The sequence below is a fragment of the Conger conger genome, chromosome 11 (assembly GCF_963514075.1).
Source record: "Conger conger chromosome 11, fConCon1.1, whole genome shotgun sequence".
Classification (NCBI taxonomy): Eukaryota; Metazoa; Chordata; class Actinopteri; order Anguilliformes; family Congridae; genus Conger; species Conger conger.
The window spans coordinates 13,641,022-13,655,307 of NC_083770.1; the positions used below are offsets into that span (position 1 = coordinate 13,641,022).

At 47.1% G+C, this 14,286-nt stretch overlaps 1 protein-coding gene across 3 annotated transcripts in view; it reads right to left on the reverse strand.

Annotated features, from left to right (window-relative positions):
• Window positions 1–1,275: 1,275 nt before the first annotated feature.
• ptch1 (patched 1) overlaps window positions 1,276–14,286 on the reverse strand; it is a 66,346-nt gene continuing 53,335 nt past the window's right edge. For all 3 annotated transcript variants that reach the window (XM_061260719.1, XM_061260720.1, XM_061260718.1), the window contains 7 exons: window positions 12,380–12,660; window positions 10,403–10,540; window positions 9,388–9,530; window positions 7,173–7,272; window positions 5,760–5,996; window positions 4,727–5,306; window positions 1,276–4,235 (listed from right to left, as the gene is read on the reverse strand). In XM_061260719.1, the coding sequence (XP_061116703.1) occupies window positions 4,728–5,306; window positions 5,760–5,996; window positions 7,173–7,272; window positions 9,388–9,530; window positions 10,403–10,540; window positions 12,380–12,660 (1,478 nt within the window). In that variant the 3' untranslated portion in view covers window positions 1,276–4,235; window position 4,727. The remainder of the gene's footprint in view (window positions 4,236–4,726; window positions 5,307–5,759; window positions 5,997–7,172; window positions 7,273–9,387; window positions 9,531–10,402; window positions 10,541–12,379; window positions 12,661–14,286) is intronic.

Genomic DNA, 14,286 nt, shown 5'->3' on the forward strand with positions numbered 1-14,286 from the left:
AATCCCCCCCCAAACACACACACACACACACACATACACACACACACACAGACCCTCTCCCCCACCTTTAAGACATGTCAAACTAGGCTGCACCTCAACCATAGACTGTGCCGGGGGCTGTAGATTACTTTATTGGCTGTAAAAGCTAATTATATGGGCAACGGCCTTCAAACGCTATATCAAAGCAGCACAGCGCATTTAAACAAGCTCCAGGATTTTAGCAGAATATGGACAGGACAGTTGCGACCTCCAAACACACCCCCCCCCCCCCTCTGTTTCCATTCCCTTACATGTTCAAGACCATATGACCCTTTTCATTACTTACTACAGAACAGCTGTACTGCCACTCTGCAGCTACAAACCAATTTCCCAGCAGTCCATAAAGCTGTCAATCATTATCATACAGTAACTGGCTGCGGCTTAGGAACTATAGGCTGGCAACCAGAAGGTTCTGGGTTCAAATCCTTCCCCCACACGGAGCGAGCACGGGGTTTACCGCCAACTCCAACAGGTTCAGCGAAGCTCCAGCTGAGAAGCGGGACCCGTAATGCCTAAAACATCGGCCGGTCTGAAAGTCAAGCTGGGCGAAGGCCATCCGCCGAGCAGATCTTCTTCGCGATAAACGGGACGGGATGGGAAAACAGGGCGACGCATGCGCGCGTATCGTAAACGTTCCTCCAGACGGTCGCCCGCCCAGCTGCGCTCCACGCACAGAGCGCCCGCGTTTACTCCACTCCAAGTCGTGCGTAAAATCCAGACAGCGACAAAAAAATGTTGCTATTATTTATTTATTGTACTTTAAATGCAAAATAATAAATATTTGAATATGTGCTGTAGCATTTCGTAATAATTTCTTCTTTCTAATTATCGTCGTAAAAAGACGAGCCCTTATTCTTTTTGGAATGACAAAATGCCGTCTTTGCAAAAAGGGATCCTAAAAGTAAAAAGACATCCTCCAAACCCGTTTGATTTTGAAATGTTAATTCATTCACACATTTGATTTAGTAAGGGCAAAGTCTGTGAATGGTTCTCTTTGTCCGGAGAGAGCTTCGGTTTAGGCGGTGGCGATAACAGATGAGCACGCTACGTGTTTTTCTGAGAAAGTGATTAAGTATTTCTGTCACAAGGAACTTGTATAGCAGACAGGCCCGTTTAAGGAGAGCACGTCACGCACTTGACCTCTGACCTCTCCAGTTGGAATTGTAAGCGGAAGACCGCCATGCAAACAAACGAGTCCCCACACAAAAAGAAACAAAAACGTACGTACAAAGAGTGTTCCTTTAAGATTCATTTTTATTAAAGTTATAAACAAGAGACAAATAAGTTATATTTTTATTTGTTAGAATTCTATCAGTGTTTGAACATTAATATTTAGAGAGCTAGTACAATTTCTACTTTCATGGCTAGCCTTTCACAAACCCAACACAGCTTCGTGAATGTTCACTCTCCTATAATACTGTAGGGGACCTTTTTTGTCTGAGAGTTAAGTTAGCAATGAAAGCGTACACCGTAACTGTTTCTCTGTTGTGTTCCAACAAAATGGTATCATTACATATAAACTCTTTAAAAATATACTTCTGTCAAATAACTTGACAACTACTATGTACACTACAAAAATAAATTTTCATATAAATAAATTATATGGCATACATTTATCTTTGTAACTGAAATGACATACATCCACTCCTACCAAGAAAAAATGGCAGTCAGTGTGACCATATTGAATATTTTTCTCCTTTTAAAATCCTCATTCTAAGAGCTATGATGAGTCTGTAATGAAATGTTATATACTCTTTTCCTATTTAACATTAGTAAGCACTTTATACAGATCAATCTCCATTAAAGTAAAAACATAACTGTAATAGTGTTTTTTTTTCAATAGAAGTAAAAATCCCTGCATTTGTTATAAACTGGCATTATGACCAATAATGTAAGAAACAAACAAACAAAAAACATCTTATAATACAAAAATATAAATATCACAAAAAAAAACAAAGTAAAAAAATAATAAAATATTAAAAACAAAACAAACTAAAAAAGTAAAATAGTTGCCAGCCGTGGAACTCTCCTTTCTGTCAATGTGATGTCAGGAGAAGAAAAAAAAAGCACATTTTCACAGAAGCAGCAGACTGAACATAAAAGACAAACGAAAAACAAAACCAAAAAAATTCCGGAAAAGGGGGAAAATGACAGAAGACAAAAGACGTTCTGAGGATGGGGGGGGGGGACAAACAGGGGGGGGCAGGAAGTCAAATTGAGAGGAAAGGAGGGAGGGGGGGCATTAGAGAGGGGTGACTGACACAAAAACACCAGCCTCACTCTGGCAGGGGGCTCCGTGACCCCTGACCCCCAGAACGTACCATTTGGCAGTTGAGTGGGAGCTTCCAATTAGTGTCACGCCGTTATGTTGTGCATTGTTATGAGGTGAGGTCAGTGGAGAACCGCTGGCACTACACTGAGCCCAGTGGTCTGGCCTGCTGCTGAATGGAGAGAGTCAGCCTCAGCACGCTTGTCATAGTAGCTTATCCAAACGAGGTGGGGGGTGGGGTGGGGGCACCTCCTCGAGGACAAAATGTCTTACGAACACAATACGTAATGCAGTCAAGTACCACACCGGGTCAGAAAAACACTATAGCTTATAACTCTGAAACTAAACAGTACTTAACGTCACAAGAGGAAGAAGGGCAGCATTTGTGAATAACAAAAATAAAATAAATTACATTATTTAAAAATAAAAAAAAACAGGATGAGGATGGGAAGAAGCACCTTTTATGACTGTGGCTGAGAAGCAGCTTTTAACGCCCCACGCGTTAGTCTTTCGATTTTTTTTTAGTATAAAATGAATTCAATAGCTGTTCTCCCAACAGACAAGTCGATTTGAGGCCAAAAGTTGGGACTTTTGAAGGCCCTGTACTTTATAAACCAGAGAAAAAAATTAAGAGCTACAATGGCAGAGGAGCCCTTGTCCTTGTCCTAAGGCATTATGACACAAAACAGAACATTACGACATCACAGTAGAGGAGGACAGAGATTGGCAGTGTTTCTCTGGGACAGTCAGGTTGTGCACTTAGGGCCTGTCACTAAATTAACAATGAAAAAACAAAAGAGGAACAAAAGAAAAGTCAACGAGAACAAGAGCTACAGAGTAAGGGTCACAAGGATGAACGCGCCGCTCTTCATTTCTGCTGGTTTTAAATATCACGCATAGCGTGTGTCAGTTAAAACAGTCACTACCACAGATCTGTGATATGAAAATTAAAACAAAAAGATGCGTACCTTAACACCTTCTAAATTAACATGAATGCACACACACGCACGCACACACACACACACACACACACACACTCTCTCGCACACACTGGAGCAAGGCACAGGGCTCTCAACCCCTCCCTCCTGAATCCTGTTTCACAAATATTTCTGACCGTGTTTCTACATCCACAAGATGTGTTTAGTTTCAGCAAAATGTCCACAAGAACTTGCAATGATTTTTCCATCATTCAGAATTCTACAAGGAACCCCAGATCCCCCAAAATTTAGGAGGAAAAAGAAACTAGTACATACAGTATAACCTTGAGGTTTATCATTAGAATGGAATATGGTTCCACTGTGTCCATGCTAAATGGGAATCCACTGGCAATTTCACAGACACAGTAGATACGGGTGGGATTTGTAACTGTCCTGAATTCTCAACATCAAACCCAATCCACATGACAGTCCATAGCTCCAGCACACACACACACACACACTCACACTCACACTCACACAATCCTATAACATACAAGCAATATTTGCATAGAATTATACATGTACATTACACAATATTTAAGCAGCAACCATGTGTGCATGCTGAAGTGTGTTTGTAGTTGAAGCTTCCTCATGGCACAGATAAACAGATGAATGAACAGTAATTATTGATCTCACACACACACATACACACACACACGTTCCGCACACACACACACACACACACACACGCAACAACGTCTCCAGACTGTTACACAGGAGTTGTACAGCTCCTAAAATTATAGCTACTTTTTTCTCTTTTTGTATTTACATAAGTGTATATCTTTTAAATACTTATATAATAATATAAGTATAAATATCTGACACGACGATACACCAGGTTACAGTAAGTGTCGAGCGCTCCACCCTGTGCCACTGCGCTCCACAGCGCCCCCCGCTGACGGACGAGGAGGACTGCCCCCATCTTTGGCCTCTGCTTCAGGAGACACCGTCTGGAAGCACAAAAGCAGGAATTCTGTCATTTCAGGAAAACATCCTGAAAATCAATTCATGGACCAAATGTGCCAAGTGTTCTTTGGTGTTACTTTGCTGATGCTTTTTTATACAAAGTTGATTAGACTAAGCCAATGCCAATCCCCCTGGGGTTAAGGGCCCAACAGCTGCACTGATCTTATTGTGGACACACTGGGGCTTGAAGCACCGATCTCCCGGGTCAAGTGCCTTAGCCACTAGGCCGGAAACTGCCTCGAACGTGTTCTTTCTGCCAAACTGGATATGGAATAAGGCTCAACCCTGACAAGGAATCAAAGCTTAATTGTGTCAAAGTTATTTTTTTGCATAGATATGAATGTGTTTCAAAGCAGGTTGAATTTCTGGAATAATTCTGAGTGAATTATCAGATCTACCGTCCTGTCCTTAATTTGGCGCACGGTTACGGTAATATGTCGGTATCCTGGGATACAAGAGGGCAGCGGCGTCTCACCTCAGCTGACAGCTCGGCTCCTGTCGCTGTCGCTCTGAGTGTCGCACTCAATGTCCTGCAGCTCCATCGCCTCCTGCTGGCAGTCGCCGGTAGTGCAGCGATTCTCGAAAGGCACGTGAGGGTCCTGGAAGGGGGGGTTAGGGTCCGAGGGGTCGGAGCGGTGGTGCCCCCCGGACGAGGGGTAGGGCGCGTAAGCAGGGCTGTGCACGGCGACCGTCACCGAGGCGGAGGCCGTCACCGTGGTGATGGGCTGACAGTAGACAGGGCCCGCAGCAGCAGCGAAGGTGGGGTTGTGTGTGCTGTGAGGGTGGCTGCGGCTGCCGGAGCCGGGATGGCCGCTAGAGCCGGAATGACTGCCGGAGCCAAAATGGCCGCCGGTCTCAGTAGCAGTTTCAAAAGCGTCCATGCGCGGCCGGGGAGGCGGAGGCTGCTGCTGCTGACGGCTAGCCCGACCCGCCTCCCTCTTGGAGTCCCTGCTACTGTGTCGCCACGGCGCCTGAGATCCCGCCTCCTGGTGGTGACCAGGTGGGCGGGGCCGGGGCTGTTGTTGTTGCTGCTGCCTGTGGTCCAAGTGGACAGACTGTGGGACGGGGGCGGAGATACAGTCAGTGACTTCATAACCGACAGTAACACAAAACCGACAACCTGAGAGATTGGACTGTAGAGACGGGCACGTTTCATCAACACAGTTATGGGCGGATAACAGTCAGTCAACAGTGATGATTTTGGTCTCCAAAACAGAGTCATTCGCTCAAATCAGTGAGTCAGTGATAGCATATATATTTTACATTTTACAGTTTAGTGGGGCTGAATTGGTTGCTGATACTAAGGTGAAAACTAAAACCAGCACGCCCTGCGGCTCTCCAGGACCATCGATTTAGTACATCCATATTAAACAAAAATGTGAAATTTTGCAGGGACAAACGAACAACTGAAAAAACTGAAACAAAATATTTCGTTTCATTTTTTCCCTTATTGCTACATCTTATTTTCTACACCACCCCCCCGCCAGTAGACCTGCACAGTGACTCACGGTGGGGGCTGGGTAGGGGGCGGCGTGTTCCCCGGGCCGCCCCCTGCTGGTCCTGAGCGTGTACTGCAGCTCGTCGCTGGCCCCCGAGGCCGTGGTGCTGGAGCTGTACTCGGAGTCGGAGGAGTCGGAGCCCGTGCCCCCGGCGGGCCGGGCGGGGCGCGCCGGGAGGCGCAGCGTGTGGGGGGGCGCCTCCGGGGAGGGGGTGGGCAGCCGGCTCCGCCCGTCCACCGGACACACCTGGAGAAAGACCTCACCTTCATTCCTCCATACGTGTAGGAAAATACATCTTTGTTTCAAATTTGTTGTTGTTTAATATTACATTACATTATTGCCATTTGGCAGACGCTCCTATCCAGAGCGACGTTCAGTTGATTAGGTTCAGGGGCGGCCTGTAGCGTAGTGGTTAAGGTAAATGACTGGGACACGCAAGGTCGGTGGTTGCTCTCTGCATTGCTCCAGGGGAGGATCGTCTCCTGCTTAGTCTAATCGACTGTACGTCACTCTGGATAAGAGCGTCTGCCAAATGCCAACAATGTAATGGAATGTAATGATTAGACAAAGCAGGAGCAATGCAGGGTTAAGGGCCTTGCTCAAGGGCCCAACGGCTGTGCGGATCTTGTTGTGGCTACACCAGGGATCAAACCACTGACATGTACTGGTCATGTACCTTAACCACTACGCTACAGGCCGCCCCTGATATAGTAGAGGAACTAGTGGGTCTGTTCCCCAAGTACAGATCAATAAGAAGCAACAGCTGAGGGAGAATGTCAACACTTGTACCCTGTCCCTCAATGGAAACAGTGGGCCAAATGGACATTGCTAGGAATGAAAACGCATCACAGGAAGTGGGGAAGGGGGTGATACGATCTGGTGGGGGGAGAAACAAGGTGTGGGGAATTGGACTGAAGGAAGGGGTTGAGGATATAACACAAAGGTCCTGATCAAAGAGGAACATTTGACTACATTAGGGGCTAGATAGGGTTGTAGATTAACTACAAGGTGAGATACTTCAGGAGGGGTTCACTGTATTGTTGGACTTGGCTCCAAAGATTTCCGACAACATGCAAAACCCCAAAATATTCAACATGTCATCTGCAAGAGCCTCAATGGCAGAATTAAGAATACATATGACAAATTAACACCAGTAAATGAACACACACCCTGTCTGTCCAACACCACTGCAGCATTGACTGATATGCTAATGGCACTTTCAGATCAGCCACAACACTATTGGTCTTTTCAGTTGTAGCAGTCACGACATTGGTCTTTTCAGCTGCGTCCGCAACACCATTCATCCATTCAGCGCACTCTTCTGCTATTGGTCCCTTAAGCTGAGCATCCAATCTGATTGGTCCTTCCAGCTGAGCCTGACATGCTATTGGTCCCCTGAGCCGCTGCGTGATAGGGGTTTACCTCAGGATAGGGTCCGAAGTAGGACAGCAGGACAGGAAGCAGAACCAGCCCGTTCAGCACGCCCAGAACCGTGAGGATGGTAAGCACCGCAAAGAAATACCTGCGCCACACAACACGGGAAGAGGTTTACACACAGAAAAGGCACTGTACACGAGTAACGCACACACACACACACACACACATACACACACAAACACACACACACAGAAGCAGACACAACGACACAGCAACACTACACAGAGCACATGTGAAAACCTGGAGAGTGTTTACCTTTGGAGAGGCTGAGTCAGAGGGGTTAGTCAATGAGAGAAGAAGGAAACATAATTGGTTAGTTAAAAGGCATAGAAAAAAGCGAAGTTCTCTCTTCCCCTCTCTCTTCTTCATCCTCCATATCTCCCTTGCTCCATCTCTCCCTCTCTCACATCCATCTCTTTCTCCTTCTCTCCCTCTAACTATTCCTCATCCTCTCTCTCTTTCCCTCTCTCTCTCCCTCTCCCTCTATAAGCACACAGGAGCAGAACAAAGAGGCGGAATGTGCAGTTCGGGGGTGGGGGTTGGGTTTGGGGGCTTGGGGTTGAGGGGGTGCCTCTCCTGAAAACCAGCAGAACCAAACAAATGAAGTGAAGGGTGCAGAATTTAAACAATTTAGTCTAGGAGGAAAAGAAAGAGAACACCCCTCCCCTAAGCCCCTGTGAAACTGCCCCCCCCCCCACCTCTCTCTGCCTAATTAAATCTGCCGTATCAGGTAAGACCCCAGATCTCTTTCTGTACTGTGTCCCCGTTCTTGTCCTCTCATTCCTGAAGCCATGCTTTCTCTCCTCCGCCTCATCCCCCTTTCTTTCTCCACCCAGGCCCTTCACCTCCGTTAACCCTTTCAGTCCCGTGCGCGATATTGAGTGGGGTTTTAATAGGGGCTCAAAAACGATATTATAGCAGTCATTTTGATTGGCTGAATTAGAAAGAGGGATGGTTCACAAAGATAAGAGAGGTTTTCCAGGGAGGGAGAAGGGTATCACCTTTCCTTGGTCCAACAATTGACAGACAACAGCTTTTGTCTGTCAATTGGAGGACCCGTTCTCTTTTTTTAACCGGTGATGTATCCCACAATGATTTGGCCACAGGGACTACAGGAGTGTTGAGGTGTTTGGCTGGACTACACTGACTGACACCTTTATGAAGGACCGCCCCTTTCTCCTTGACCAATCGGCTGAGAGGCCCAGGGGGTTCACGGCCAGGCCCAAGGGGTGAAGAGGTCATAACGGGGTTAGGGGGTGTGGCTCGTTAGCGGTTAGCGTCGGTCGCGCACGCTAAAAAAAACATTTCCACGGAAACCCGCCGTCGGAGAACTCGCGCCAAATCACCGGGAGAGCTGACAGACAACGTCACAGGCGCATTCAGTTCTACCAGGCTAGAACAATAAGCCATTTTCTCCTTTTCTCTCCCTCTACCGCTTTCTCTCCCCCTCTCTGTTCACTGCAACCATGTATTGTTTTCTCTGAAAATAACAGCAGCGTACGGTATATGTGCTAAACGAGATCTTTCAGTGCAGCTCAGAGGTGAAGAAAGAGAGGAGAGTGACAGAGCTGTTCCTGAGTCAGTAAGACAGCGAGTGTGAGTGTGAGAGAGAGATTGTGTGTGTGGTAGTGAGAGTGTGTGAGTGAGTGAGAGAGAGAGTGTGTGTGTGTGTGTGTGTGTGTGTGTGAGATTGTGTGTGTGAGTGAGAGTGTGTGTGAGTGTGAAAGAGTGTGGGTGTGTGTGTATGTGTATGTGTGTGTGTGTGAAAGAGTGGGTGTGTGTGTGTGTGTGTGATAGTGTAGGCGTGTGTGTGTGTGTGAGAATGTATGCAAATACATGTTATTTTGTGTATATGCTTGTGTGAGCATGTGTGTGTCCTCTCTCTGTCACTCCCCCCTCCCTCCCTCCTTTCCTCTTTCCCTCTCTCGGTCACTGCACTCTCTGTCTCCCTCCCTCCTCCCTCACTCCCTCCTCCTTCTCACTTTGCACTCTCTCTCTCTCTCTCTCTCTCTCTCTCTCTCGTGTTCCCTTGTGTGTGTGCGTATGAGAGGGGTATGTGTGTATGTGTGTGGGTATGCGTGCGTGCGCGTGCAACACTGAAGGCTTAAATGGACCAATGACGAGCATTCTGCGAGCACGTGGACCAATGAGAGAGGCTATGCGACTGTGAGGACCAATGACAGCGCCTGGGGCTAGTCACCTGACGATGAAGTCGAACTCTGACCCCGCCAGCATCAGGACCCCCAGCAGGGTGGAGAAGGCCCCGTCCAGCACCGGGGCGAACATGTGCTCCAACGCCAAAACCGCTCTCCGCGTCCGGTCCCCGATGGCGGTCAGGAAGGCCTGGGCGGGAAGAGAGCGGCGACCGTTACCATGACTACAGCACGGCAACAAGCATATAACCCACATGCATCAGCTCGCTTTTCCTGGTTTTAGTGTCTGAAACCACAAAACGTTTGCAAAGAGCAGTGACGTAGGTTTTTTTTTTTTTTTTTAAAGTCCCTAACCCTGTCCCCAGAGCTCCTCAGAGTCCAATGGTCAGCTCCCTGTGCTAGCATTTAGCAACGTCATCCGATAATTATGCAAAAACATACATCATGTCATGTGGGAAATCGCTTTACAAACAGCTTGGAAAAATAGCCCTTTGACTCTAAAATATGCATACTTTGACCAAAATTTATGGTAACATTTTTTAAAGTTGAATCAGTATGGAACAAAAATGGATAGCTCCAAGATTATATGAAAAGCTCAAGAACTGAACATTCTAAAATACTTCAAAACACTGACTTGGACTTTTGAAAGAACATTCCAAAAAAAAACTCTTCAAAGGGTTAATCTTTAAGGGTTATCAGTGGAAATCCAGGACAGAAACCAGCACGTTGCAGGAAAGAAGATATCGTACCCTCAGCTTTCCGCAAAGGGGGAAAGCAACATAACTTTTTTATTAACTATCAGATGTGTACATTATATCACAAATTATTTAACTTATTGGCATTTTAACTTGTAATACACAGAAAAAACTATAGACAACTTGAAATAAAATGAATCAATATAAAACTAGTACATGAGCAAAAATAGCCATGAAATAAATAATTCAACAAAATGTTTTCTGAAATTAATGAAAAATAATAATGTAGTCAGGACGCTCCTTCATGGCTATACGTGACAGAATCTGACAGAACGTGACAGATTTACCCATAATTCCCCCCACTCACCAGGGCCACGTGCACGGTGAACTCCACCCCGATCCCCACGGACGCGATGAGGATCACCACGGGAACGGCGCTCAGCTTGATCCCGATGAGACCCATCATGCCAAACAGCTCCACCGTCATCAGAGACAGGACCAGCACCTGTGACATCAGCACTCACGTCAGCCATTATCTCTGACACTCACACAAAAGCGTTTCCACAGACCACACGCGGTCAGAACTGGAGTCTGCCCCGCCCCTCACAAGCTCCCCCAAAACTCTCGTGACAGATGAGAAACAGAGAGAAATCGTAAAGAACTTCCCTGACAAAGAATTAAAAAATATCGGTCCTGTTAGGAGAATGACCAATAGGCCAAACTGCAGCAAAATACACATCAGCCCAACATAACCTGACACCGAGTGACCACACACATCACTTTTATATATATTTATTTATTTATTACTATTGTTTTTTTGTAATGCTACACTTTTTGGCGATACATACTGTTTAATGTACTTCATGCCCATAAAGCATTTTTGTAATGGAAACTGGAGTGAGCGAGAGAGAGAGAGAGAGAGAGAGAGAGAGAGAGAGAGAGAGAGAAGAGGACTCTTATCAGCTGAGTGGGCTGAGGTTTCTGGGGCCCTGTGTGTCTGCGGAGGGGCGGGGGGGTAGATCAGGTGAGGAGCGGAGGGGATAGGGGCATGTGGGGCAGGGGCGGGGGTTACGGGGTGAACTGGAGGCTGATGAGTCTAACAGACACGGGACACAACAACCTAAACAAATTTGAAAAAGCACATGTGGAAAAGTGTGAGTTCAGGAGAGAATAAGAGAAGTAAGCAAAAATAAATCTCAAAAATAAAATCTCTGCAAAGTGATTCTTCCTCTCCTAATGCGTGCAGATGTATTACACTAAAACATAAACACACCAAGCATCCAATACAGAGCGCATTTTAACCCGACGTGTTCACGTCATACACTAATGAAGAAAGTAACCTTCTGATAACTGTACAATTAGTTGATAAAGTCGTAAATTAGTAGAGCAGTTTAGGATATAACCCCGAGGCGATTGTCCTGCGGTGTGTTTCGCTGCAGAAAGCAGAGATCTCTTCCCCCCCTCTCTTTCAGGAAGAGTTTGGGGTGACTGTTGCCCTGGCAACCTGGCGGGTTTTAAACAGCGGGCTCTGCAAGGTCTCCCCAGACTAAACAAACGGACGGCTGAAGAAAACAGCCAAAGATAAACGCTGTGACTCCGAGAAGCAGTAAAACCCACATCTCTCTGTACTCCTCCCTCTCCCTCTCCCCCTCTCTCCCTCCCTCTTCCGAACTCTTTAATTAGCCAGGTCATGCAGCTCATGGTAAAAGGCTGTTTATGGCCCGGCTCTGAATAATGTATACGTGTGCATAAGGTTTATACTGTATATGGACATAAGCAATATAAGACATATAAACATTCACACATACAAGTGCACAGGCCCATGTATGTATGTATGTATGTATGTATGGCAGATAAGTGCATTCAATAGCAATGTCAGTACATGAAAACAGGAATGAAAGTTTTCATTTTCTATGACTAAGAAAAGAAGGAAAATTTGCATGGAAGAGTATGTGTGAATGGATGTGTGTATTGTATGTCAGTGTGTGTGTGTATGTGTGTGTGTACTGTATGTCTGTGTGTGTGTATGTGTGTGTGTACTGTATGTCTGTGTGTGTGTATGTGTGTGTGTACTGTATGTCTGTGTGTGTGTGTGTGTGTGTGTGTGTGTATGTGTGTGTGTGTGTACTGTATGTCAGTGTGTGTGTGTGTGTGTACTGTATGTCAGTGAGTGTGTGTGTACTGTATGTCAGTGAGTGTGTGTTTACTGTATGTCAGTGTGTGTGTGTGTCTGTGTGTGTGTGTGTATGTGTGTGTACTGTATGTCAGTGTGTGTCTGTGTGTGTGTGTGTGTGTGTACTGTATGTCAGTGTGTGTGTGTGTGTGTGTGTGTGTGTATACTCACGATGATGCAGGCGGTCCAGGGGTTGAGCAGGAACAGGGCGCACACCAGGAAGGTGCAGAAGAGCACCACGCTGATGGAGAGCAGCAGCCAGTGCCGCAGCCCCACGTACTGCTCCCAGAACAGGAAGGGGTAGCCGTTAGGGTAGCTGGGCACGCCCTGCAGGCTGTAGTTACTGCACACCGCCCGCACACTCTCTATGGCCTCCACAAACTCCGCCGTCTCCCGCAGACCGTTGAGGTAGAAGGGAAACTGTGCGTACTCGATCTGCTCAGCGGCAGGGACTGAGGGACAGAGAGAATGCTGTAAACACACAGTCTTACCAACAGCATGGGGTGTGTGTGTGTGTGTGTGTGTGTGTGTGTGTGGCAGCGTGGGTGTGTGTGTGTGTGTGTGTGTGTGTGTGTGTGTGTGTGTGTGAGTGCACATGGGCACACAAGCGAGTGAGAGCAAAAGAGTGTGTGCACTGAGAGTACAGTGGTCTGCTCTGAATGGGCTGACTCCAGGCTGGTGTTTGAGTCATTAGTCTAAACTGAGACAGATGTTCTTGGCCTGACAGCTGATTCCCAGTCCTGCTGCAGACTCAACCTGCCGCTACGCTGGTATCCAATCCCTGACCGCCACCCACCGTCACACACACACTCACTCTCACTCTCTCACACACACACACACACACTCACACACACACATACACACATACACTCACATTCTGCCACACACACCCCCCCTCCCCACACACACACACACACACACACACACATACACTCACATGCTGCCAGACACACACACACCCATGCCATCACACACACACACAAACACACACACACACACACCCAGGCTGCCACACAGAGCAGCTCTGTCAGGTGTTGGGTTCACTCCAGCCCTGGGTGGGTGGGGAAATTAGCGGGTGTCAAACAGCGACACACACCTGACTGTCACAGCTGACACTGATCCCCTGTAATTAGTAATCGCAGCTCCGCTCCCAGTGTGACCACACCCACCCACAAACCCACCCAGCCCCGCCCCCCCTCCAACTCCACCCTCCACGACCTCATTCAGACTGTAGTCCGGGACAGCGCGCACACACACACATACACACACACACACACAATATACACACACACACACACATACACACACGCACGCACACACACACACACACACGCACGCGCACACACAATATACATACACACATAATACACACACATACACACCTGTACAATGTGTAAAGAGCACGAGAAAAAGTGTGTGTGTGTGTGTATATTTGTGTTTGTATGTTTGTGGGTGTGTGTGTGTAAGTGTGTGTATGTTTGTGGGTGTGAGTGTGTGTGTGTGTGTACACAGTCTCACTCAAACACAGCCGTTCACTGATGATGATTTTTTCCCATCATGCTCTCCTGCACTCTCCCAATAAGGCCGCACTTGTCCAGCTGCCAGTAGAGCCCCAGGGCTCAAAACCCAGCAACACGTCCTGCTCATTACCCAATCACATCACTCCCACTGCCCAGTCTTGCCCAGAGTGCTCCCAACCTCCACAATAATTCAATCAATCCGGATTCTCCCTCTCTCTCTCCCCCTCTATTCATCTCTCTCTCTCCATCAGTCTCCTTACCTTTTTCATCTGCCTTCCTCCCTCACTTTCCTCTCCATCTCCGTCCTATTCCCACCTTCATGACACTCTACACCCGTCAGAAGCCCACAGACCCACACAGTCATATTCTGATTCTTTAACCACTGGAATTCTTGGAGTCTCCTCCAGGTGACTCTCGGAATACCGGTGGTTAGGGAATCATTCAGGATTCATCAAGAGTCTCTTTCTTCCTCTCCATCCTTCTCTCCTTCTCTCTCACACTCTCTCACACTCTCACACTCACTATCACACTCACACTCACACTCACACTCACACTCAC